Source organism: Colossoma macropomum, unplaced genomic scaffold, assembly GCF_904425465.1.
Source record: "Colossoma macropomum unplaced genomic scaffold, Colossoma_macropomum, whole genome shotgun sequence".
Classification (NCBI taxonomy): Eukaryota; Metazoa; Chordata; class Actinopteri; order Characiformes; family Serrasalmidae; genus Colossoma; species Colossoma macropomum.
The window spans coordinates 6,246,272-6,270,142 of record NW_023494804.1 but is presented as its reverse complement, the minus strand read 5'-3'; the positions used below and the strand labels follow the sequence as shown (position 1 = coordinate 6,270,142).

At 38.9% G+C, this 23,871-nt stretch overlaps 1 protein-coding gene across 1 annotated transcript; it reads left to right on the top strand.

The window, feature by feature from the left end:
* Positions 1 to 1,460: 1,460 nt before the first annotated feature.
* On the top strand, positions 1,461 to 22,437 carry tmprss2 (transmembrane serine protease 2). Its single transcript, XM_036594565.1, has 13 exons — positions 1,461 to 1,591; positions 4,480 to 4,666; positions 5,590 to 5,679; positions 7,754 to 7,870; positions 9,163 to 9,292; positions 9,383 to 9,499; positions 10,472 to 10,515; positions 11,520 to 11,685; positions 11,960 to 12,132; positions 16,830 to 16,925; positions 18,355 to 18,497; positions 20,229 to 20,381; positions 20,856 to 22,437. The coding sequence occupies exons 2-13, from the start codon at positions 4,480 to 4,482 to the stop codon at positions 20,862 to 20,864; spliced, it is 1,425 nt and encodes a 474-aa protein (XP_036450458.1). The 5' UTR covers positions 1,461 to 1,591; the 3' UTR covers positions 20,865 to 22,437.
* Positions 22,438 to 23,871: the final 1,434 nt, after the last annotated feature.

Below are 23,871 nucleotides of genomic sequence, written 5' to 3'. Positions count from 1 at the left end.
AGCAGAATTAGATTTTATAATCCTGTTTTGTAATAAAATAAAGCTCTGCTGATCATTCAGCCCAGTTTTAACACTAAATAGTCTATAGTAATAGATTAACCGGAGTTAATATATAACTGCTAATTCACCGACCTTTAACCCTGGAGATGCAGACTGCTGGTCACCCTAACAATGCAGAAAGCAATCTCGCCTAGCTAGTAGCTAACGAAAAGGCAAAAAGAAAGATTTAAGACGAACATCGATAATTTGGAGATGAATGGACTTTGCATTTATAATCACTCCAGCTGGTTTCCTGATATGTTTAATCTGCAACAAGAAACTGTCAAGCACTAAAAAGTGAAATCAGCTTCTCATTCGCCAGCTTCTCGTTCAAATTTTCCCGTTTCACCTTAAATGGTGGAAAATTCAAACGAGAAGCTGGCGAATGAGAAGCTGATTTCAGCCTCGTAAAAAGTCGAACATTGAGAGACATTTCACAAGAAATTATTCTACTTTTGAGGAAAAGTTTCCTGCCAGAGATGCGAGAAAAGCGGCTATAGCTGAACTAAAGCTTAAAGCAGAGCAAAGTAAGTCTGCATTTTCATTTATATTAACTTTATTAGTCTATACTAGGACATCAGCACACACTGAGACATATTTACAGCCAAGATGCTAAAATGGACATAAAATGTTATGGCTCCCAAGGTGGTTAGATTTTTGCTGAACAGACAAAATGGCTCTTCTTAACAATTGGGTTGCCGACCTCTGTCTTAAAGTAAAGCAGTCTGTTTTTATTACTGTGCCTTTGAGGCTAATATATGTAAATGAGATATATTCTGATTGGTTGCCCCGTAATGTGCCTCATTTAAAAAGCAATCAAGTCTAGTCCAGGCCTGAATAGGTTGATGCATGTAATTGCATCGGTTGTTGTGACATCACAAAAATAATGAATACAGAATGGCATACAGCAGCTTAATTTCCACATATGTCTGAACCAGGGAGTGAACATTACAGTAACTTTAACAATGTTTACATACTTCATCAAACCCTTTTATTCAAGAAAAAGAAAGAAAAACATGTTTTTTTCTATAATATAGGCCTTTTAAACTCTATGGGTCTGTATGTGTGTCCACATTTGAATTCCTCACATGTGTATCTTACATTAGTTTATTAGTAGTTACTGTGGTAGTTTAGTAGTAGTTTAACAGTAGTTACTAAATCATTCAGAAAAGTTACTGGATAATAAGTCTTAAGATTAATAACTAAATAATAGGCCTTGAAGCGGTTAACATCAGTAACCAGCAATGTGCTGTTAAATGACTCAGGAAAAATCACACTTTTCCTCTATTGCTGGCTGAACCATTTGGCCAGCTTCAATTAATGATCAGTATTAACTTAATTTTATGACTAATTTTATGACTTGTGATATTGCTGTTTACTCCCAGCTGAGAAGTCAAGTGTACAGCCTAACAGGCCAGAGAGAGCACAAGCAAAGGTGTGGCTTTGGTTGTTCATTACCAGGAATACAGGAAAAGTCACCACAGAGAAGAGAGAAGGAGAGAAGCAAGGGATCATATTTGAAAGACAAGGGACAGAGCAGTAGGACTCAGAGGTAAGTGGTCAATATAATTTCACATAAATTAGTGAATCTCATCCATTGGAGGCATTTCAGGTAGATCTACTGGTCTACAAGTAGTAATAGGATTAAACATTGCTAACATTAATGCTCAGACTGTTTTGGCACTGTAGTGTAGCAAATTAGTTAATTCCTACAGGTAGGCCTTCTGTGTGGAAACAGATGATTATCTTAATTTCACAAAATGACAAAGTTTGCTAGTCGTAGTCTACATTAATGATGAGAGTCTTGGTGTTGAAGCTGAAACAGAACCTTATGTATATTTAGAAATAGTACAGTGTGTGCAGTCTGATGGCAGTTTACACTGTAAACTGTACAGTTCAACAGCACTGATCTGTGTCTGATGTATCCAAGCAACAGTCTTCAGGGAATGAACAACAAACTTATAATAAGCTTTATGTAGTTTATAGTGTCTGAGTCACCTCTAGACCTCTTGAGTCTGTGTTTACTGTAGTATCGCGCGAATTGTGCAAGGTAAAGCAAATCCAGAGAAATCAGATGCTCGTCTTACAGAGCTGGTTAAGGAACCAGTCACCTTGAGATTGCGAAAGGACTGTGGATGATTCATTTCAGAAACTGATTCAGAAACTAGTAGTGATTCAGCAGAAAAGCAGTTTCCACTAGTGATTCGATACAGACCATAGATAGAAACTAAGCTGCAAACCAGCCTATTTTGAATTCATTTTTTTTGTGATGTCATGAAAGCCAACACATACGTACACTATCTGAACAAAAGTATTGGGACCTCCTAATTATTGAGTTCAGGTGTTTCAGCCACACCCATTGCTATCAATTGGATGAAACTAACCACATAGCCTTACAGTCTCGATAGACAAACACTGGCAGTAAAGGGTTGTACTGAAGAGCTCAGTGGCATGGCACTTTTAAACATTTAAACTTGGCACTATCATAGGATACCACCTCTGCACATGTCAGTTTGTGAAATTTCTGTGCTGCTAGATCTGCCCCAGCCAACTGTAAGTGCTATTATTGTGAAATAGAAGCACCCAGGAGCAACAACAGCTCAGCCACGAAGCTTTACACCACACAAGCTCGCAGAGTGGGGCCGCCGAGTGCTGAAGTGCACAGTGCCTATCCTTTCTTAAATCATTCACTAAAGAGTTCTAGATTGTCTCTGGAAGCAACATCAGCAAAACAACTGCATGTTAGGAGCTTCACAAAATGAGCTTCCATGGCCGAGCAGCTTCACACAAGCCTAAGATCAAAATGCACAATGCCAAGCGTAGGGGGAGTGGCGTAAAGCACGCCGCCACTGGACTCTGGAGGAGTGGAAATGTATTCTGTGGAGTGACCAATCACGCTTTTCTGTCTGTCAGTCTGATAGACGAGTCTGGGTTTGACGAATGCCAGGAGAACGTTACCTGCCTGACTGCACTGTGCCAGCTGTAAAGTTTGGTGGAGGAGGGATGATGATATGGGGTTGTTTTTCAGGGGTTGGTCTAGAACCCTTAGTTCCAGTGAAGGGAAATCTTAATGCTTCAGCACGAAGACATTTGTATGCTTCCAACTGTCTGGGATCAGTTTGGGAAGAACCTTTTCTGTTCCAGCATGACTGAGCCCCGAGTGCACAAAGCAAGCTCCATAAAGGCATGGCTTGGTGACTTAGAGCCCTGACCTCAACCCCACTGAACGCCTTTGGCATGAACTAGAACGGAGATTGCAAGTCAGACCCTCTTGTCCAACATCAGTGTCTGACCTCACAATGCTCTTCTGGATGAATGGGCTAAAATTCCCACAGACACTCTCCAACATCTTGTAGAAAGCTTCCCAGAAGAGTGGAAGCTGTTACAGCTGCCAAGGGGGACCAACTCTATATTAATGCCTATTGATTTAGAATGGGACATCATAAAAGCTCCTGTAGGTGTGATGTGTAGTTGTCCCAATACTTTTGTCCATATAGTGTATATCCACCCATTCAAAATTCACACTAAAGTTATAAACAGTGTTTCATCTGGGACTGCTTTCTGAATGAGGCACAATAAGCCAGTGTCTGTTTTTCTGAGTACTTTTTTGATATTTCAGATGCTAATGCAAAACTGTAGCTTGTTGTAGCATATTTTAGCAATAGAGGCTTAATAAGGAAAACATTTCTCGTACATTTTCAGCAACGACAGGGAATGTGGCAGGCAGGTAAATGATTCAGTGAGTGTAAATTACTTTTAATAGTGGAAACAGGAAAGCAGGTAAGAAATCAAATGATAATATAAGAGTTCTTACATCCAGGCCTAAACTGGTGAATGTGGGATGAAGGTAAATAATAGAAGAAGGAATCAGAGAGGGGGAGAAAATGTCAGAAGGAAGGCTGCATTCATGACCAGTCCAGACTTGGGAAGGTCCTGGGAAAAATCCATTTGAACGGCTCTCCAACCCATAATTCCCATTCGGAAAGTCAGACTTTTTCAAGAGCTCTGAGCTGCAATTCTATGACGCCGCTTCAAAATGATAGCACCTATGAAATATGTGGGGATCATCAGAAGTTTAAACCATGCAAGATTTTTGATCAAACTCTGTGCTATCATGTAATTCCTAGCTGCATTAATGCTCAATTGAATGAAACATTTCCAGGCTTAAAGGACTCAAATGTATAGAAACTAAGCTGCAAAAACAGCCTGTTCTGAATTCATTGTTATTGTGATGTCATGAAAGACAACACATTTACATATGTTGGCCCATTCACGCTGAATGAGGCACAATACAGGGCAGCCAATCAGAACAGACATTTACATAGACAGATGTACACATTTGAATCAAGCACAAATTTTACAGTGTGATCTCTAATCACCTGTAGGCCCATTTATTGATATTTCCTGATTTGCCTGAATCTTCCCCATCTTTCCTTTCAGATGCAGAATAGGTCTCATGTAAACTACGGGTTTCAGCATGAGGACGATCGGCCTCCTCCATACGCGCCCAGCTATCACCCGGGGGTGTATCCCACCGTCCCACAGTACCCTACCACCCAGCCCACACCGATTAACACACACAACACTATCACAGCCGGCCAGCCCCACCCCACCACGGCCCACAAAGGTACTTGACCCTTCTGCCAGGGCAGTGTTTCCCATTTTCTCTCGTATGTAGCCCAGATGGTCCACATTTATGCTCTTTCTTCTTCTCTTTGACTTCTCTCCACTCTCCTGAACTTTGTGTCTGCATCATGCATGGCCTACATGAAGCTATGCAAGATGCAGATACATCAGTAGCCTTCAGCACACTTAGCTAACTAGCAAACTTCTCTGTTATCAAGCTAATGTTAAGCCAATGTTAGCTAATGATAGATAGTGTTTAGTTTCAAGAAATTGAGTTTTATTGAAATCAACTTCCTTCAGCATGAGCACTCAGACACTTAGAAACCATGGAGTCAGGATTTCCCCCTAGTGTTTTGTAGTACACTTAGGTAACTAGTGGACTGCTCTGCTGTCAGAGTAAGCTAGTGTTTAGATTAGTTTTATGAAATTGTGCATTACTGAAAAATATTCCATGCACAGACAATGACAAAATGATCACACTTGGCTATTCAATGTCAGCAGGATGTATATATCTCATGCTGTTAGCTCTACATTTAGCTCTTCACTATAGGGCTATGCTAAAACAACAATACATCCTGGGATATTGCTTTGAGTAAAACAAAGGCGCTGCCAGTAGAAACTTCCCTCAACCATTTAGAGAGTAAGAATGCCCTTCAAGATGTGGGCAGGGATTTCCCCAAGTGCAGTGTGGATATGCTGGAGGGTCTTTCTTTTCCGGAATCTTAATGTACTCCTGTACCATGTATTGCTTTAGTTGCTTGGCTCAGGCGTGTTGGGATTGTAATAAAGCAAAAATGTGGACCGTCTCGTGGTCCCTGTGGACTGGGTTGGGAAACCCTGCTCTAGTTTCAGGTGTTCACAGTCCATTAACTGTATAATCTTTCACTGTGCTTTGTCCCTGGGTTTTGGCTCCTCTGACAACAGCCAGGAAAAGTCGATGCCCCTGCATAATGGCCACGGTCATATTCATCTTAGTTGTCCTGGGAGTAGCAGCTGTGCTGATCTGGTACTTCTGTAAGTAACACACAATCATCATCCAGGCCACTGTCAGTCTGTGTGAAAGTCCTTGACCTCATAATAATTCAAGTGCATTCCAAAAATTTAAATTTCGCTATGATTCAATTCACTTGTTTTGCTTTGATTCAGATTTACTTTTAAAAACACAATGAATGCACAAATATGGCAGGAGGAACTATGTACACAGTCGTGCCAAACAAACAATAAAAAAAATTTGGCAAGCCTTTCCCAAATTTAGCTGAGAATTATTATTTTTTATAATCGATTACAATTGATTGTGGCATTCCAAAACCGATGCAGTTGATTTGTGACTTTCATCTTCACCTTTTAGTAACATTACTATTTGACTAGGCTACTTGCATAAGAACTTCATAACACATGCGTAAGCACTGCTTGGGTGTTTATGAACAGGTTATGTCAGTATTTACATGATGATGAGGTGTTTTATGAAGTAAATGGTATTGTATATACATGACATGAAGTGACACCTGCTCCATATTACACTGTTATGAAGCATAATTCCCAAGTAGTGGAACTTATAAGGCAGAGCCCCATAATTTTCATGCATAATTTCCCATATCATTTTGGCTTAAGGGCCATCAAGGTCCTTCTAGGCCTTGAGAGAAGACCTAATCATTTCTGGGAACTAAAAAATACATGTCTGTAATTTATAGTTCATTTTATTCAACACAATCATCTGCAAGTATTACAGTATTACCAATGTTTTGGATAAAAACAAAAGTGTTACATTTTTGTCGAGTGGAAAACTGTCTGATCAGGAATCGTTTCTCTCCGTGGTATCTGGATAGACATAGCTAAGCAAGCTTTCCAATTGGCTAGGAGGTGAAGAAAAGTCCTAAAGTGTTCTATTAACATCAGCACAAGTACGAAGTGACAGAGCAATCATGATTTTCAATTAGTGTGTTTACATGCACTCAATAATCATCATAATAGAATTTCTGCAGTTATCTGATTATTCCAATGGTCATGTAAACAGCATACACCGATTTCTTACATCGGAGTAAGGTCTAGGAATCTGATTAAGAAATCCAAAAAACAGAGCTGGATTTTAGCTCAGTAATCAGATTTCTCAGTGCATGTAAACAGTGTCGCCGCGAGACACAGCAAAACACTTTTGGAGTGACCGACTACATGCCTGACGAAATGGAGGATTAAAAATTTTTTTTTTATCTTCTAGATGATGTATGTTTATATTTTTTAGGTAAAGTGGCGCAATGTTTTTTTAAAAAAAAGCCGCAACATATAGTTTGAGTTTTACATTAGGTTTACGTCACGTCTTCTTCTGAGAGTTTATTGGCTGGTTGAAAAGCAGAAATCTGATTACTGTCTGACCCAGAGTTTCCCCATTATCTGATTACTCAAGTGCATGTTAAAATTGTTGACTGGATTGCTGACAAAGTCTGATTTTCTGCAGTTATCTGATTATTAAGTGCATGCAAACACACTTATTAGGCAGGATCAATTTTGTGAGAAAAAATGTCTTCTGGAAATTCTAGACACCTCACCGACACTGAGTGGCAACTTAACCAGTGGGTTGTTAGAAATGGAAAACAGCAGCGGCAGCCGCTCTATAACAGATCTCTCCACTTAAAGAATGACTGTGAAACTGTTAAAAAAGTAATCTTTTAAAAGTAAATCTTTTAGAAGCTTCAGATGCCTGTGTTTAATCTGGAATGGCCAAAAAATGTTAGAATCGCTGTTATCGTCAGCCCTAAGAAACTTCTAGAATCTCATAAGGATGCTAGCAGAAATTAACATTATCACAGAGGTGCTTTTTTCCACGTTTTGACCGAGTTTTTACATGTATGGCCCAAATTGAAGGCTGAACTCTAATCATTTAGCAGATACTGACATAAGCTGTTAATAAATGCTAAAAATGTTATGCTAAATGTTGCACATTTTAAATGAAGTATTGAGTGCTTATGCATGCATGCCACATGGAGACAATAAGGATGTGTAATGTCAATATAAATTCATCCTTTCAAGTAGCAGAGGAGAATCTGAACTCATTTGACTGTATCTAAAGTCTGATCTCCATGTGTTGTAACAGTGTCCAAGACGTGCGCTCTGGGTCAGAGGTGCGGGGACGATGGGGCATGCATCAGCTCTTCACAGTGGTGTGATGGAAAGATAGATTGTTCATCAGGAGAGGACGAGGCTCACTGCTGTAATGATCTTTTTCAGCATTAGATCCTTTAATGTGTTGCACATTAGATTGTACAATGTCTAAAAACACTATCAACACCACTGTGCCTGATACCAGCGGCAATGCTGAGCTGAGAATGAGCCACCACACAAATAATATCTCAACAGTGGTAATCTGGTGGTCTAGCCGAATAATATGTGGTCAGTGGTGGTCTTATGGTGGCTCTTTCCATTGATGAACCGGAAGAGGGTGGCTGATAAATTGTTTATGGTACAGTCAGTAACTATAAACCTACAAATTGCACCTATATGGCAGGTGTTTCCGATAAAATGGCCAATGAGTGTAGCTACACTTAAATAAGATGGCTCTTCTTTAGTAACAACAGTGGTTCTATATAGAACCTTGAACACTTACGGAACCATGCTTAAATGGATCTTTGCATGGTGAAATGGAGAATGTATTGTATATGATTCTATATATAGAACCATTTTCAAAAAAGGTTCTATATATAGAACCATACACAACACATTCTCCATCAATCTGAAAAACCATTTCACCATGCAAAGAACCATTTAACCATGCAAATGGCTTATTGAGTGTCCATGGTTCGATATAGAACCATTGTCTTTACTAAAGAACCCTTGAAGAACCATCTTTTTAAGAGAATACAAGGTTCCTATTTTAATATTTTTTGCCAACTTTGACTCACCACTTGATGTGTGTGTTACACAATTGGCCACTCGCAGTACAAGTGGTCCTCGGCTAGGTTAAGTTCAGTGAGTTAGTCGGCCAGCAAACTTAGCAATGCTAATCTCATAAATTGGAACATAAAATATGTGGTTAATTGTTTTGTCTGTCTGTAAACTCTTTTTGCTGTTTAAGCTAGTAAAGTTATGAAGTTATATCAGCAGTCATGTTTAAATGAAGAGTTTATAACCTAAAGTCCAACAAATTGAATGTTGAGGTTTTGAAATATTAAGTTAAAGCAGTTTTACCACCATGGCTTATAAACAGCTTTGTCCTCCATTATTTTGGAGTTTGAAAAGGGAACCACGGCAGAGCGCAATTTCTGTTTTAGTTCTGCAAATTTAACATTCATGTTCACTCGATCCCTCCGATAACTCGTCAAACATGTTTATCTTGAGCTAATACAGTAATGGAAAGGCCTTTAAGATGGCATTGGTTTTTAAATATGTGGGTTTTTAATAAAGCAGCAACTCAGTGTTTCTTTCAGTGCTGGATAAATGGTTAAATAATGCAGATTTTGTGCCAGAGCTCAACTGACTCCAGCGTTATTGTGGATGTTTTTTTAGTTCGTTTGTATGGACCAAATTTCCAGCTGCAGAGTTTCTCTACACAAGACCAAAAATGGAAGCCGGTGTGTTCGTACAGATGGGACAACAGCATTGGGAGGACAACCTGCATGGCGATCGGATACAGCAGGTCAGAAGGCATTTAGCTCAGCTTCCTCTATCACCTGAAATCTAATGTTCTAAACACTTTTTAGTGGAAGTGCTGTGTCTGACCTTTCAGGACGGACTATGTTGGCTTTGGTCAGACGAGTCCAGGCTCTGGGTCCTCAGACGGCTACATGATGTTGAATTCTGACTACTCTAATGAAGAGTTTGCACACAGTTCTCTCACTGAGAGGTGCGGTGGGGATTTTATTATTATTATAACATTTGTAATTAATAATAATTATAATGCTTTAAATATTATTAGAATTTTATTTTTTTAGTATTGTTGTTCTACTACTGTTAATACGAATACTATTACTACTACTACTACTACTACTACTAATATTATTATTATTATTGTTATTATTATTATTATTATTATTATTACATACACTTTACATAATAGTAAAATTTTATTTTTAGTATTGTTTTACTACTACTGTTACTCCTACTACAACAAATAATAATAGCAATGATGATGATGATGATGCTGATGGTTATTATTATTATTAGTAGTAGTAGTAATACTAATATTAATAGTAATAATATAATTGCAATGAATAACAATTCTATTAGAAGACATCCTGTCCTGTACATGTATAATTATTATTATTAGTAGTAATAATAGTTATAGTATGTTATTTTAAAGATTGTTTTGTTTTGTTATTGTTGCTGTTGTTATTACTGTAGCATCAATACTACTACTAATAATAATAAGAAGAAGAATAACAATGGTAATAGTTGTAATGCCATTTTATTTTACTTAAATAATAACTAATAATAAACCAATAATAACAATAATTAATAATAATAACAACCATAACAACAATAACAACAATAATAATAATGATAATAATAATAATAATAATGATTTATTATTATTATTATTATTATTGTTGACTTAAATAATAACTAATAACACCAATTATTATTATTATTATTATTATTGTTGTGGTTGTTGTTGTGGTTGTTGCTGTTGTACATAGGTCTTATACATGGTTAACTGAACTAATTTAGGAGACATTTCTTTACTAAAAACTTGCATTTATGTTCTGCAACTGTTTGTTTATCATGTTTTAACTAAAATACCCCAAAACATTTAACATTTAACATTAATTTTTCACTGATTTAATGTTTCATTAATGTATTCTTTCCGCTCCTCCAGTTCATACTGCCCGACTAAGGCAGCAGTAACGCTGAAGTGTATAGGTAAATCATTCAGACTCTACTCTTTCCTTACACTGGTCAAGGTGACCTTCACCCCAGCCAGCCTTAACTGAAGCATGACCAGAAATGAAGGGACTCAGCTAAAACACCAACCTGACACTTTAAACTTCTACACTTTTCAAAATCACTGTCATGTGTTTTTATTTTGCTGTGATTCAGATTCTTTTCATTTACTTTCAGGCGAAATTAATCTGAATTAAAGGGTGATTTAGTGCTTTACTATAATTAGTTATAGTTTATGGAGTTTCATATATGGATTCATGCCATTAGAGATTTGAATTTAAACGCAAAAATCAGAACCAAAACATCTGAAATTCTGAACTCTGTTGCTGAATTCTGTTGCTGCAGCATCAACCTCTACCTTCATCAGTGGTCACAGGGCGCTGCCCACAGGACGCTGTTGGCTGGATATTTTTGGTTGGTGGACTATTCTCAGTCCAGCAGTGACACTGAGGTGTTTATAAACTCCAGCAGCACTGCTGTGTCTGATCCACTCAGACCAGCACAACACACACTAACACACCACCACCACATCAGTGTTACTGCAGTGCTGAGAATGATCCACCACTGAACGATACCTGCTCTGTGAGGGTCCTGTGGGGGTCCTGACCATTGAAGATCAGGGTAACAAAGCATGCAGAGAAACAGATGGACTACAGTCTGTAATTGTAGAACTACAAAGTGCTCCTATATAGTAAGTGGAGCTGATAAAATGGAAAAAGAGTGTAGAAACAAAGAGGTAGACTTCATGAAGTGTCTGGTCAGTGTTTGCTGCTCTTTTCTAAACATTAAAATTCAATTTCAGTTCAGAATTTAAAATAGAATGATTCAAAATGATTCAATTAGTGAACACACTAATATTCAAAGTCAGACTTTCGTGTTTAAATTCAAATTCCTAATGGCTGAATCCAATAATACTAATAATACATAATACTACCTTAACTGGACCAGAGTTATTAGTATTTCTTTATTCTGCTGTACTCCAGACTGTGGCAAATCTACTGCTCAGACGCGGATAGTTGGAGGGGAACAAGTGGCCAGCCAGACTCGTTGGCCTTGGCAGGTTAGCCTGCACAGTTCCGGGCGCCACCTGTGCGGAGGATCCATCATCACCCCGTCATGGATCGTCTCGGCTGCACACTGCTTTCAAACGTACGTCTATGTGAAATCTCCAGCGCACACTGCATGTTCATTTGATGTGCAAAAGTCCAGCATGATGTGAAAAAAAAGGTTCCAAAATGGTTCTTGACTTGAACGTAAACCTTTACATGACGAGAAGGTTCTGTAAACTTTAAATAAACTTTGCATGTCTCTTTTACAAAAATGGTACCAAATTCTGTGGCGTTGCTCCAAAGAACCCTTTTCTGACATCATTAAGAGTGCTTGCTCATGTGATGCTCAGTCAAGCCGCTTTGTCATTGTGCAGATTGTCTCAGCCAGCTCAGTGGACCGTGTATGCAGGGTATCTCACTCAGACACAGATGCGGCCCACCAGCGGCAACTCGGTCAGCAGGATCATCTCCCACCCTGGGTTTGATTCTAGAACAAATGATAACGATATTGCTCTGATGAAGCTGGCAGCGCCACTCAGTTTGTCATGTAAGTAGACACTCCTCAGAAAATATACAGCACTGTGCAAAAGTCAGACAGCACCCTTCATTTCAAAACAAACGCGTTTCTCAAAGAAATCTGCAGCCACACCCCTAAAGTTCAGTCATAGAAGTTGGTTTACATTTTCTGCTTCTCATGATCCAAGCAACCCAAAACACATTCAGTGATGTTGAGGTCTGGACTCTGCTGTGGTCAGTTTGTTATTCTGAGAACACCAGCAGCTTCTTTGTTTGATTTGCAAATGTTTTATGTTTTGGGGCCAACATCAACAGTATATATAGCACGATCTAGACTGTGCTTGTGATTATTCCAAAGTTCCCAGGGAATGTTTATTTATATTTTGCAAAGAAATACAGCTTCATTAACCCTTAACAATCCAGGTTTATTTCATACAAAGGCTTATTATTCAGTCACTACAGGGACTTCAATGCAAACTAATGGAGCTATTCTTAGGTTATAGAAGTGTGCAATAAAACTTTGGGCCTGTTTATGGCCCCTTGGCTTATTAAGGGTTTAAACAGTGTTGGGGGTGATCCCAAGTGATGCTTTTGTGAGTACTTATAATGTAAAGCATTACAGTTACTAACTAGTACTTTGCTTGGCTACATATGTATGTCTCTAACAAATTATGCAATTATGTAATTATGTAATTATGCACAATACATTTGAAGCATAAATTTCCTCTATATAGATTATCTGTGACTGTATTTGTATGCAGTTTGCATGTGCTACCCGTTTCAGCTTTAATTGCGAATGCAAGCAGCACAACATAAGTGCAGGAAGTGCCATAAACTGCAAGCAATCTGCTGAAGTATCTGACCACGCTTTGTCGCTACACTCCCAGAGCTAACTTGGTGTTTTCAGTCAGAACAGAGCACTGCACATGCTCAGCAGTACATAATTGCTAGTGTTAATGTACAGATAGCTCCAGTGTTGGGCTAATTACCTAAAATAAGTAATCCATTACAGGTTACTAAATACTTCTCTCAAACTGTAAAGAGATTATCTTACTTATTACTTTGTGGGAAAAGTAATTTCACTACTCATTACATTACTTTTACATTACTTTGTACAAAATTATCTCACTCTGTTGGCAGATACTTCATATTTTTTAAAACAAGCCAATTTTTCTGCCAATATAATGAGAATATATTTAAAAAAATATAATGGGCAAATATTTAAAAAAAATAGTCAAGTAGTTATAATATTCTTACAACAGTATCAAAATGACATATATTGACTAGATTTAAGATTCTTTTATTATTTCAAGACATTCAGTGTGTCCCAATTCAGGGGCTGGATCCTTCGAAGGAGGGTCTACGAAGGCGTGTCCTTCGAAGGATGCTTAGACCCACAAAGGCTGAACCTTAATGAGACGGTCTGCCCTACGGTGGATATTCTGCTTGTGTCACAGCACCGTTGTTCCTGCCCTTACTGGTGCGTCACGAAACGCCGCTCCTGTCAAGTTCTTGTAACGTTCATTGAAGATGAAGCCAGAAACTTTGATGCTCTGTCTGCTCATTAAGTTTTGCTTCAGACCATATTTATGGCCTTTTTTAAATATCTGTATCATTAGCTATTCGAATCAGTTTAAACCCAATACATTCGTTTTAAACTGAACTCCTCTGCTGACATCACCATGTTCATGAATCTTCGCCGGCACGCAATGAACCTCGGGATATGTTGGCTGGCAAGGATCCATCCGTTGGATCCTTCATTCCCATGGAAAAGAAGGACACGTTTCTCAGCCGCATATGAAGGAGACTTCAAATTGGACAGCCTAGTTGCACCGCTGTGACGCAACCGGCCTTCAAATGCAGCCTCCGTAGGACGCAGCCCCTGAAATGGGATGCAGCTATTTTTGCAGTGTAGATGGATATTCCACTCATGACGCCAGAGACTCAACTAACTTTAAAATTTCCATCCAGGGGGCCCCATTCCTGTTTTTTTGCCCCAGAATCACTAAGACTACAGTCACACAGCAGGTAAAAGTCACCCAAATTCAATCTTTTTCCTCATATGTGACACAGGTGTGTTAACTATGTGGCAGTGTGAACAGCAAAAAACACATTGAGTCTGACATTTTCCACGATTTGGGACACTTTCATGTTTCATCATGGTGCTGAAATCCAGTGTATAGCCGATTTGCAGCAATCAGAAATTCAAGTGAGTTTTACGCCAGTCAGACATTTGTCATAATTTTGTGCTGCCTACACCTCAAACATCAACGGTGACATTTCTGTACAAACAAAATTAGAATGCACTTGTCACAACTGCCACCGTGTTCAAAGAGATTTTGAAAGAAATGACTGTATGCAGCCACAGAAGGACATGGCTGCTGTATTAAAGTTAAAAGTCTTAAAGAAAAGGTTAAAGAAACCAAGGACGCAAGCCGAATAAGTGGCCGTGACCAAATAATTCTGGGTGATGAGCCCAGCTTTCAGCCACTGGAACGTCTTAATGGCTCCTGTGATGCTGGCAAAGATGACACTGAAATCTCTGGGAGCATCCGTTGGCAGTCCTGATTGTTTACCTCTGGGTGAACATGCCACAGGAAGCATTGTTATTTTGCACATGCATGTCAGTTTAGGAGCGTGATCTGTTCAGACAAATGCTGGATACAGGTAACATTTAAAAGATAATGTGAACAGATTTGGTGAGAAAATTGGATTTGGGCCACTTTTACCTGCTGTGTGAACGTAGCCTAAAGCTGCCCCTGGGAAAGTCACAAACAAGCACAGATAAAGTTAACCCGTTTAGCTGAGGGACTGAGTCAGGATGTTTCAGTCACATTTCAAATGAAATAAGTCCTTGATCACCTCCCGCTGTCTTATTTGTTGCATCTGAAGTAGTCTGATTTGTTTTCGAGGCAGCGAACAGCCAGCCATTTTGGGATTAGCCTTGGCATGGACACCAGAGCGATTGCCACATGTCTGTTTCCTCTCATTCCTTTTGAGGCCACATGACTTGGATGATGCTGTGGTCAGAGCCTTGTCAGCAAAGCTGTTGTAGTGGTTTGTCAATGGCTGAATCCAAATGGCCCATTCCTTCCTATGTAGTGCACTAAGTTCTGGCTTCTACACCAAAATAGTGCACTGTTTGTCCTGTATGGAATTGTGCACACATGGCTGAATCTCAGAAGGCTATTTATTATATATGTGCACTTTAAGGGTACAGGAGCAAGTATTTTAATATGTAGTGCACTATGTAGGGAGCAGGGAGCCATTTGAGATTCAGCCATATTCACGATCTCGAGTGTTCTATTGCTTTTATACAACAGTTAAATAAATAAAGTATGAAATTTAATAAACTGGGCCGTGAACACGGCGTTTGATATGTTTTAATGTTCGCAGTTTCTTCCGCCAAATTATAGCTCCTTAACAAGCAGCTTGTTGCTACGTCAGAGTAACGAGCTCCGCCCACTCGCTGCACAGCCGGCAGTTCGTTCTCCAGCTCCACACAGACCAACTGGCAGTTTGGGAATTTAGTGTAGTCTCATCTTCAGAGTCTGACCAAATCGGCTGTCGGTCAAATGTGATCTTAAAAGTATCCATTTTCTGTTTGTGCACAAAGTAATAAGTAAAAACGTTCAAACCACTTGAGCGTCTCCTACAGCTGTCAAAGTCGTTGCTTAGCAACGGCGTCTCAGTGGAGTGATACAGTGTTTGTGAAAAACCTGTGATGTTATGGCGAAATACAGCACAGTTAGAACACCTCTCAACCAATCAGCTTGCGTGGCTGGAACTCGCTGTTGTATAATGGAAATTATTGGACCTGTCCGTAGTGGCTGCATTTCACATGCAGTGTGAGCACCCATGTCACGTCATGTCAGTTGGGCCGAGTGTTTTTCGTACAGTGAGTATAAAAATCACAGGCTTTGGCCGAACACGATGGGCGATTCAAACCGATATTCGGTGTCAGCTGTCACCAAAGAACAAGAATTGCACACTGTATGCCTGGCTTAAAGAAAACACATGCAACTTCAGAAGCACTGCAAAGCCAGTCACAACAAAACGGAAGTGAGTCACAACACAACGGAAGTGTCTCTGGAAGACTCAAAGGGGATGGAATACCTATAGAAAATCACTGACAGAAGTAGGTAAGACTGCAGACACTCACATCCCCAGTTCATGGTTAACCTGGCTGGCTTGTTTGCTGTCTGACATGTCACTAGTTAAACGTTTACAGTTACACTCTACAGCTAATTCACATTGCGATACAGTGATAGTAGTAATCTGCTCACATAAAAGTTAACTCAATTTTACTGGTGCATGTTTGTGCTGTATAGAATTTAAAAGTCTGAATGGCTCCGTCCTCTTTGAGTGTCCTCCGGAAACACCTCTGTTGTGTTGTGACTGGTTTTTTAGCGTTTCTGAAGTTTCTGAAGTACGGTGTCTTCTCGGACACCGTATTTATCTTAATATCATTCAGTTTTGCTTTTATTTTTCCGCACATTTGCTTGGGTTGCTAAAATGCTTCTTATTAAAAAATAGTTTACCGAAGCATCTACAACGGTTTAATTTAGAACATAAATATATACCATAACCTATGACAAAGCCAGAAAATTTGATTATACTGTTGTATCAATTTTTGGCCATAATGCCCACTGCTATATCTTTGTGTAATTTTGTTCATGAAAGCTGTGCATTATATGATAACGTCGACCCGTTTCTTCCTGACTTTAGCGAGTATTGGACCAGTGTGCTTACCCAATGCTGGAGTCAGCTTTTCTGCACCACAAGAATGTTTCATTACTGGATGGGGAGCGACTTTCAGCCAAGGTATGGACATTTTGTCATCTGAGCCTTTTTGTCTCCCACTGTGAGAGACTTTAAAGGGCCCATAGCATGAAAAAACAAGTTTCCCTCACTTTTTTGAAATAAAAGAGTTTGACGCAGTATGTAAACATTTCAAAATATACCATTCAGTCTCCACAGCAAACACTCTCAGAGAAAAAGGTACAAAACGGTCACTGGCAGTCCCCCTCTTGTCACTGGGGTGGGATCCTCAAGGGTCCATCTCAGTACCTTTAGTCAGGTGAACATGACTGTACCATAATCCATTGAAATGATATGTTCTAAGCTGTACTGACTCCACACACCCCATCTCGTCTCCAGGCTTTTTATTTTACTGTTCTGTTTTAAAACTTTGGGTTATGAAAAGGTACAAATATGAACTTTTCACCTGGAAAAACTTATTTAAGGTACATGATTAGACCTTAAGACCACTGTTGTACCTTTGAGGGCACATTTACGTTGTTTGATGATGAACACAAAAAAAAATATACCTGCACAGAACCTTTATTTCTGACAGTGTACAGTTCATATATATGGAAACTAAGCTGCAAAAATAATAATTTGAATTTTTTGTGGTCACGAAAACCAACACATTTACGTATTTGGTGCACAGCGGTTTAGCCCCACCCATTCACACTGTAGTTAGAATTTGGCACAATACAGAGCACCCAATAAGAACATAGCTCATTTACATATATCAGTTCTGAAAATACAAAAACAAAAAAGGTCAAAGGACTGTTTCTGTCTGAAAAAAGTGTAGACTATAGATCCCCTGATTTATTAACTGTTTAAACAGCAGAGTTATTATTTTATTATTATTCTCAAGACTTATTATTATACATTATTTTTTATTTAAACCCTATTTTAGCTGGATTAGTTTTACCAGAAGAGGTTTGGTAATTTAGCTCAAACAGGGCCTAATACAAGAAGTTATGTAGTGGTTTGAGTGAGTAACCTATATGGATCCATGGGTTTTAAGGGAATGCCACCGATTTTTCAAAATTCCTGCATAATTAAATGGTTAATATATAAACAAAGTCATTCAGTGTGGTTTGGTATAAAAAGCTCTGTTCTAGAGAAACTTACAGAGTAAGAATTGTTCACCGTGGTGGTGATAGTAACCAGACGTCTGAAGAATTTAATGCCTCCTGAATATGCTGCTGGATGCCTGAAACATTAATACTGAGTCCATTAATAGTAAGGTATATGCAAGGTGTTGTAAGGAAAAATAGTCCCCGAAGAAAAATAATTTCATAATTACCGCTATTTTATCATTATCAGCACCACGTATAAAAACTCAACAGACACCTGTTGGTCACTGGCTTTTTTTTTAGGTTACCTTATTTGCTCATGCTAAATGCTTTGCTAATTCAGACAGGATTAATCAATGACTGCATTTTATGTTCGGCAAAAGGTTCTCCCTCAACTACGTTACAAGAGGCCAGGGTCTCGCTGATCGACAGGTCCATCTGCAACAGCCGGCAGGTCTACAATGGACAAATCACCAACACCATGATCTGTGCAGGCAAGCTGGAGGGTGGAGTGGATTCCTGCCAGGTTAGCATCCCATATCAGATACAGGCAGATGCTTCCCTGTACTATAATTAACAGGATCCGACTGAAGTTTTATTATGATACAGATTTTAAAGAGTTGGAAACAAATAATATTGTTAAATAAAATCTGATATGGTCAAAAATTAAAATCCAAATAGCTCTAGTTTAACAGTGCTTTAATGGCTGATATGGTTGGCAAACTATTTTTGACAGTTTTTAAAGTCAAATAAATAGCAAAAATTTGCAATGTCTTAAAGGGGCAGTGCAGCCTGAAGCTGCTGTTTAATGTGTTATTTGTTGAGTGTGAGACATTTATTTATTATTTATTAAATAATAATAATCTCGACCGAATTCATGATTTTGTATCCTTTTCGTTTGTTCTCTCACCACAATACCCAGCATGCATTCTGTTGTTTTTAAAAAGTTCCTCCCCCCTTCAAGATACATCATCAGAAGGGGGTTTTCCTAGCCATCAACCTGTAACATATCACTGTAGAGACCATTGCTGTACCGCTGTATGTGCATGTGTACAACAGATGAGCCCCTTTACGTAGCAAAAATAAATATTGGGGGCGGAGCTTCACAGCCTTTGTAGCAGTTTTGTTGGTCTCTGTTAATTAGTTTTTTTAATTATAATTTTTATCAAGTCTCTTACTCTTTATCATGGATCCCCTATAGGGATGTGAAGTATTTTTTAAGGTAAAAATACTATACTATGGTACACTAGATACTATGTGGTGTGCACAAGGTACTATCAGGTGAGCATCTGATACTATGTGGTGAGCACCAGATGCTATCAGGTGAGCACCGGATACTATTAGGTGCGCACCAGACACTATCAGGTAAGCACCAGATAGCATTAGATGCGCACCAATACTATCAGGTACGCACTAGATACTATCAGGTGCACACTAGATACAATATGGTGAGCATTCGATACAATTTTAGGTGAGCATTCAATACTATCTGGTGAGCACCTGATACCTTCATTCGATACTATCTGGTAAGCACCTGATACTTTCATTTGATACTATCTGGTGAGCACCTGATACTTTCAGGTGCACACCAGATAGTATCGAATGCTCACCTAATAGTACCAGATCCACCTTCCCCCGCCCCAAAAAAGGACAAAACCCTTAAAATCATCAGGAATTGGCTGTGTGTTCATGATAACAAAAAAAAAACAAAAAAAATATTTCATGGCAATGTAAATGCTTTATTGGTGGGAATTTCACAGGTATTGGTAAATACATGAAAGCTTAATACTGGTCAATTTCATTGGGCCATAAACATATCAGTCTGGCCCTGGAATTTAATATTGAAAATGACAGCTACACTGTAAAAAAGGTGGGTTTGTTTACAGAAGCTTCAATAGTAAGTCAACAAAACAATAATTTGATTGCTATGTTCTGTCAAAGCATTATTTACAGTTCAGTAAAATAAAAATGTTAAGGCAGCCAGGTTACTTTACAGTTCAAGTCAGAGGAGTTTATAATTCAATAATTCAATTGCTGAGATGTAGTCACTGAGTGTGGTTTGATGTGAAAGGACTCGCTGTGCAGAAATGCTCCGACTCTGAGAGTTTCACATCAACGTACTCTCTGAATGACTTTGCTTACATCTTTGTTTACATCTGCATTTAATTATGCAGAAATGTTGAAAAATCAGTGGAATTCTTTGAAACATCATTTTTTCCAGATTAGCTGAGACTGACATTATCCCTCTTGCTTACAGGGAGACAGTGGGGGTCCTCTGGTCACTCAGGACAGTTCGCTGTGGTGGCTTATTGGAGATACTAGCTGGGGCGAAGGCTGTGCTGTGAGAAACAGGCCGGGCGTTTACGGAAACGTCACCTTCTTCCTTCAATGGATTTATGAGCAAATGCAGGTATGAACTGTAAAAGCCCTGCTGAAAAAAAGCAGCACAGACCAGCATGGACGAAGCTGGTTTATGCTGATTTGCGCTGGTCTCGTGCTGGTTTAGCTGGTCACACAGTGTCCAAAACACAACATATGCTGACTTTGCTGGTGGCCATCCATGCTGGTCTATGCTGGTGTTTCAGCTGGTGTTTCAGTAAGTGCGCAAAAATTTGTGCACCCCTACTCAACTTACATGTTCATCTTATTTTCACATCAACAAAACGTATTTTAACCAGGGGTGCACAAACTTTTGTATGCAACTGTATTGAAGGTTTGACCGAACATGCTAACACTGCAAACATTGAATGGAAACAGGCAGCAAGTCAGCATGATGTATTTTACATAGTGCTAATTGTTGGCTATTCATTTTCAGTCACTTTTAGCAACATTAGCATTATTTTATTATTCACTTGTTTTATCTATTGTATCTACTTTTTCCCAGAAATACTAACTTAACTGGACGTCGGGTGGAAGAGGTCGGCCTCAGGAACCCTCATATCAGAACAAGCCGAAGGCACTGAAGAAAAGCTCGATGTCCATATTAACATGATGTGAATTGCCAGTATTGCCAACCAGTTTTATATCCATTATATCCTTTACTATTAATTCACTACACTGTCCAAATGTTTGTAGGCACCAGCTCTTCCAGTGCTTCTTCTGAAATCAAGGGCATTAATAGGGAGTTTGTCCTCCTTTAATGCAGTAACAGACTCTACTCTTCTGGGAAGGCTTTACACTAGATGTTGGGACATTGCTGTGAGGATTTGATTGCATTCAATCACAAGAGCATTAGTGAGATCAGCTCCTGATTTTTAGATGATCAGTTCTGGATCTCCAGCTCATCCCAGTTCAACTGCTCAACGCAGTTCCACTGATCTGCAGCCCAAAGCTGGGGGGCTTTATACCCCTCCAGCTGACGCCTGACATTGGTTATGGTGACCTTAGGATCATATGCAGCTGCTCCGGAGCGTCCCATGCCATTGGTCAGTGCAGATTACACAAGCAGTGCAACTGAATGCCTGTGTCAGCAATAGGTGACCTTAAACGTAGCTGCATTAACTCATTAATCTGACTTTCTAGATACTTTTGGACATTTAGTGTATATGCAGACATGCAAAAGTATTGGCAACCCTGATCAAATGACGCTTTGTTGATTTTCTAAGTGAAAATAAGTTAACACATCTTCTAAAGACAAGACACAGTTACTGTTTATTTAGTGAATTTAACATACTGGGGGAAAAACATACAATGTAGCCTGTGCAAAAGTTATGGCTCGCTTGATATTTTATCTTTTATGTATTTCCCAATATGTAATTTAACTTGCACACATTTCACGATTGATTTTTTTTTACTCATTGTTCATAGTCCACCATATCACAGGACATGCAAATCGCTGTGTTTCGTTCCAGCTCGTTTGCTTTCCTCGCCTTTCTCACTGTTCAAATTTACCCAAGCCTTATTTGCACATCCTTCTTTTCCCTAAATGCCACATCAGAGCACGGAAAGGGTGTGAGCGGCATTTGAAAAGGCTTATGAGAAACTAACCGGCCTAATTGTTCTTTGTGCAGCTCCTAGTTTCACTCCATATAGGCAGCACATAGAGATAAGAGATTATAGCAAGTGATGTGTGCATATTTAATAACCTTTATTAACACAAGAGGAATCACTCCATAACATACACACCCTTATTTGGGTGTCTGTACTATTTTAAACAAATTTTATGTTCTTTTTTATAAGTCATGAATCTTGAATATTTATTTCCTTGTTTCCTTTGTTTCCAATTTTGTTCGTTCATCACATTGTGTTTCTCCTTCTTTTGTGAAAAGTGTTGATTATAATGATTCGTGTATAATATGTCTTGTTGTTCTTGTTTTTTTTTTACAATTAATTTTAAAGAATCCAGACATTCTGGAAAAACCAGCCTGCAAACATGTGACATGTCTTTTCAAGTGAAGGTGATTCACACCATATACCTCATAATTAGTGTCTTGCTGAATAAATGAAGTACAAGATTTCGTATTAGAGCTGTCCTCTCTGAGTTTAAATCACTTTGTAGTGAGTGTAAACGTCATTTACTGAATTCACAGAATGAAAAAAACAAAAACTAAAGCAAATATATTGACTTACCAGTTTATTATCTACCGTAGACAGTTCTGTACATAAGTCAGAGACTTTCATGATCTTTCATTTATTTAATTTCCCGTTTGACTTAAATACAAGCTAGGTGATATTTCTGAGGAGATCAGATATAAGATGATGCACCTGCATAAAGATGGAGAAACTTAAACTAAAGTAAGTGAACAAAACGGGAGATTCGTAAAAGGAGTTTTGGAAAACACATGGAAAAGTTATCTCCTAACAACCACCTGAAACACGTCGTAGACCATCAAAACTGCCCCCATCAGATAAACAGCACTTAAAGCTTTCATCTCTGAGAGAGAGGAGAAAATCAAGCTGCTTCAGATCTGAAAACATCCACAGGTGTTTCTGTCCATCCTTCCACTGTGAGAAGACGACTCAGCGCTGTGGGTCTGAAAGGATGTGTAGCTGTTCAAGAAGAACCTCGCTGAGAAAAGGAGACGGACACATCAAAGAAAGAAGCTGAACGATGGACTGACCACCCCAGAGTCCAGACCTCAACACCACTGAATGTGTTTGATTACTTCAGAAAATGATCAACCAGCTTCTAAGACTGAACTTTGGAGGCGTGTCTGCAGATTTATTTGAGAAACTGAAAGTGAGTCTCCTGAAAAGAATGGAGGCTGTAATAAATACAAAGTGCAGAAACACTAAATACTGAAAAAAATTATATTTAGTTGTTGAGGCTTCTGTTTTTTGTTTTCATCACACTGTAAAATGAATAACTTGTACTTAATTGCTGTTTTGACTGGAAATTAAAGAAATGAATGGTAATCTCTGACTTTTGTACAGTCCTGTATGTACAAGGTAGGTATACACAATAAACGGGTCACTCAGTGTAGATGTTCAAGTCAGTGCCCTCTGCTGGCTACTTTGACAAATCGCTGTTCTGGCCAAGGCCAACTTTCATAGTTGAGATATTTTGCAACATGTTGCTTATAAGATATATATATTTATACATATACATAATTTGTAAATATATATATTTATACATATATAATATGCATATTTAGTTCATTTAATCTAGGCATTTATTAATTATTAATAATTATTTGTAAATGTCTGTGTGGGTTTCCTCCAGATGCTCCAGTTTCCTCCAACAGTCCAAAGACTTGAGGTCAGGTGAATTGGACACACTAAATTGCCCCTAGGTGTGAGTGTGTGTGTGTGTGATTGTATATGTCTGTGTGTCTGCCTTGCGATGGACTGGCGACCTGTCCAGGGTGTTTCCTGCCTTCTGCCCAATGAATGCTGGGATAGGCTCCAGCACCCCACATAACCGAAAAGGATAAGCGGCTTAGATAATGTGTGTGTATGTA

Coding starts and splice junctions, on each gene's coding strand:
- tmprss2 (XM_036594565.1), top strand. CDS start 4,480: ATGCAGAATAGGTCTCATGTAAACTACGGGTTTCAGCATGAGGACGAT. Junction 7,871..9,162: donor AGAGGACGAGGCTCACTGCT/GTAATGATCTTT, acceptor ATGTTTTTTTAG/TTCGTTTGTATGGACCAAAT. Junction 9,293..9,382: donor ATGGCGATCGGATACAGCAG/GTCAGAAGGCAT, acceptor CTGACCTTTCAG/GACGGACTATGTTGGCTTTG.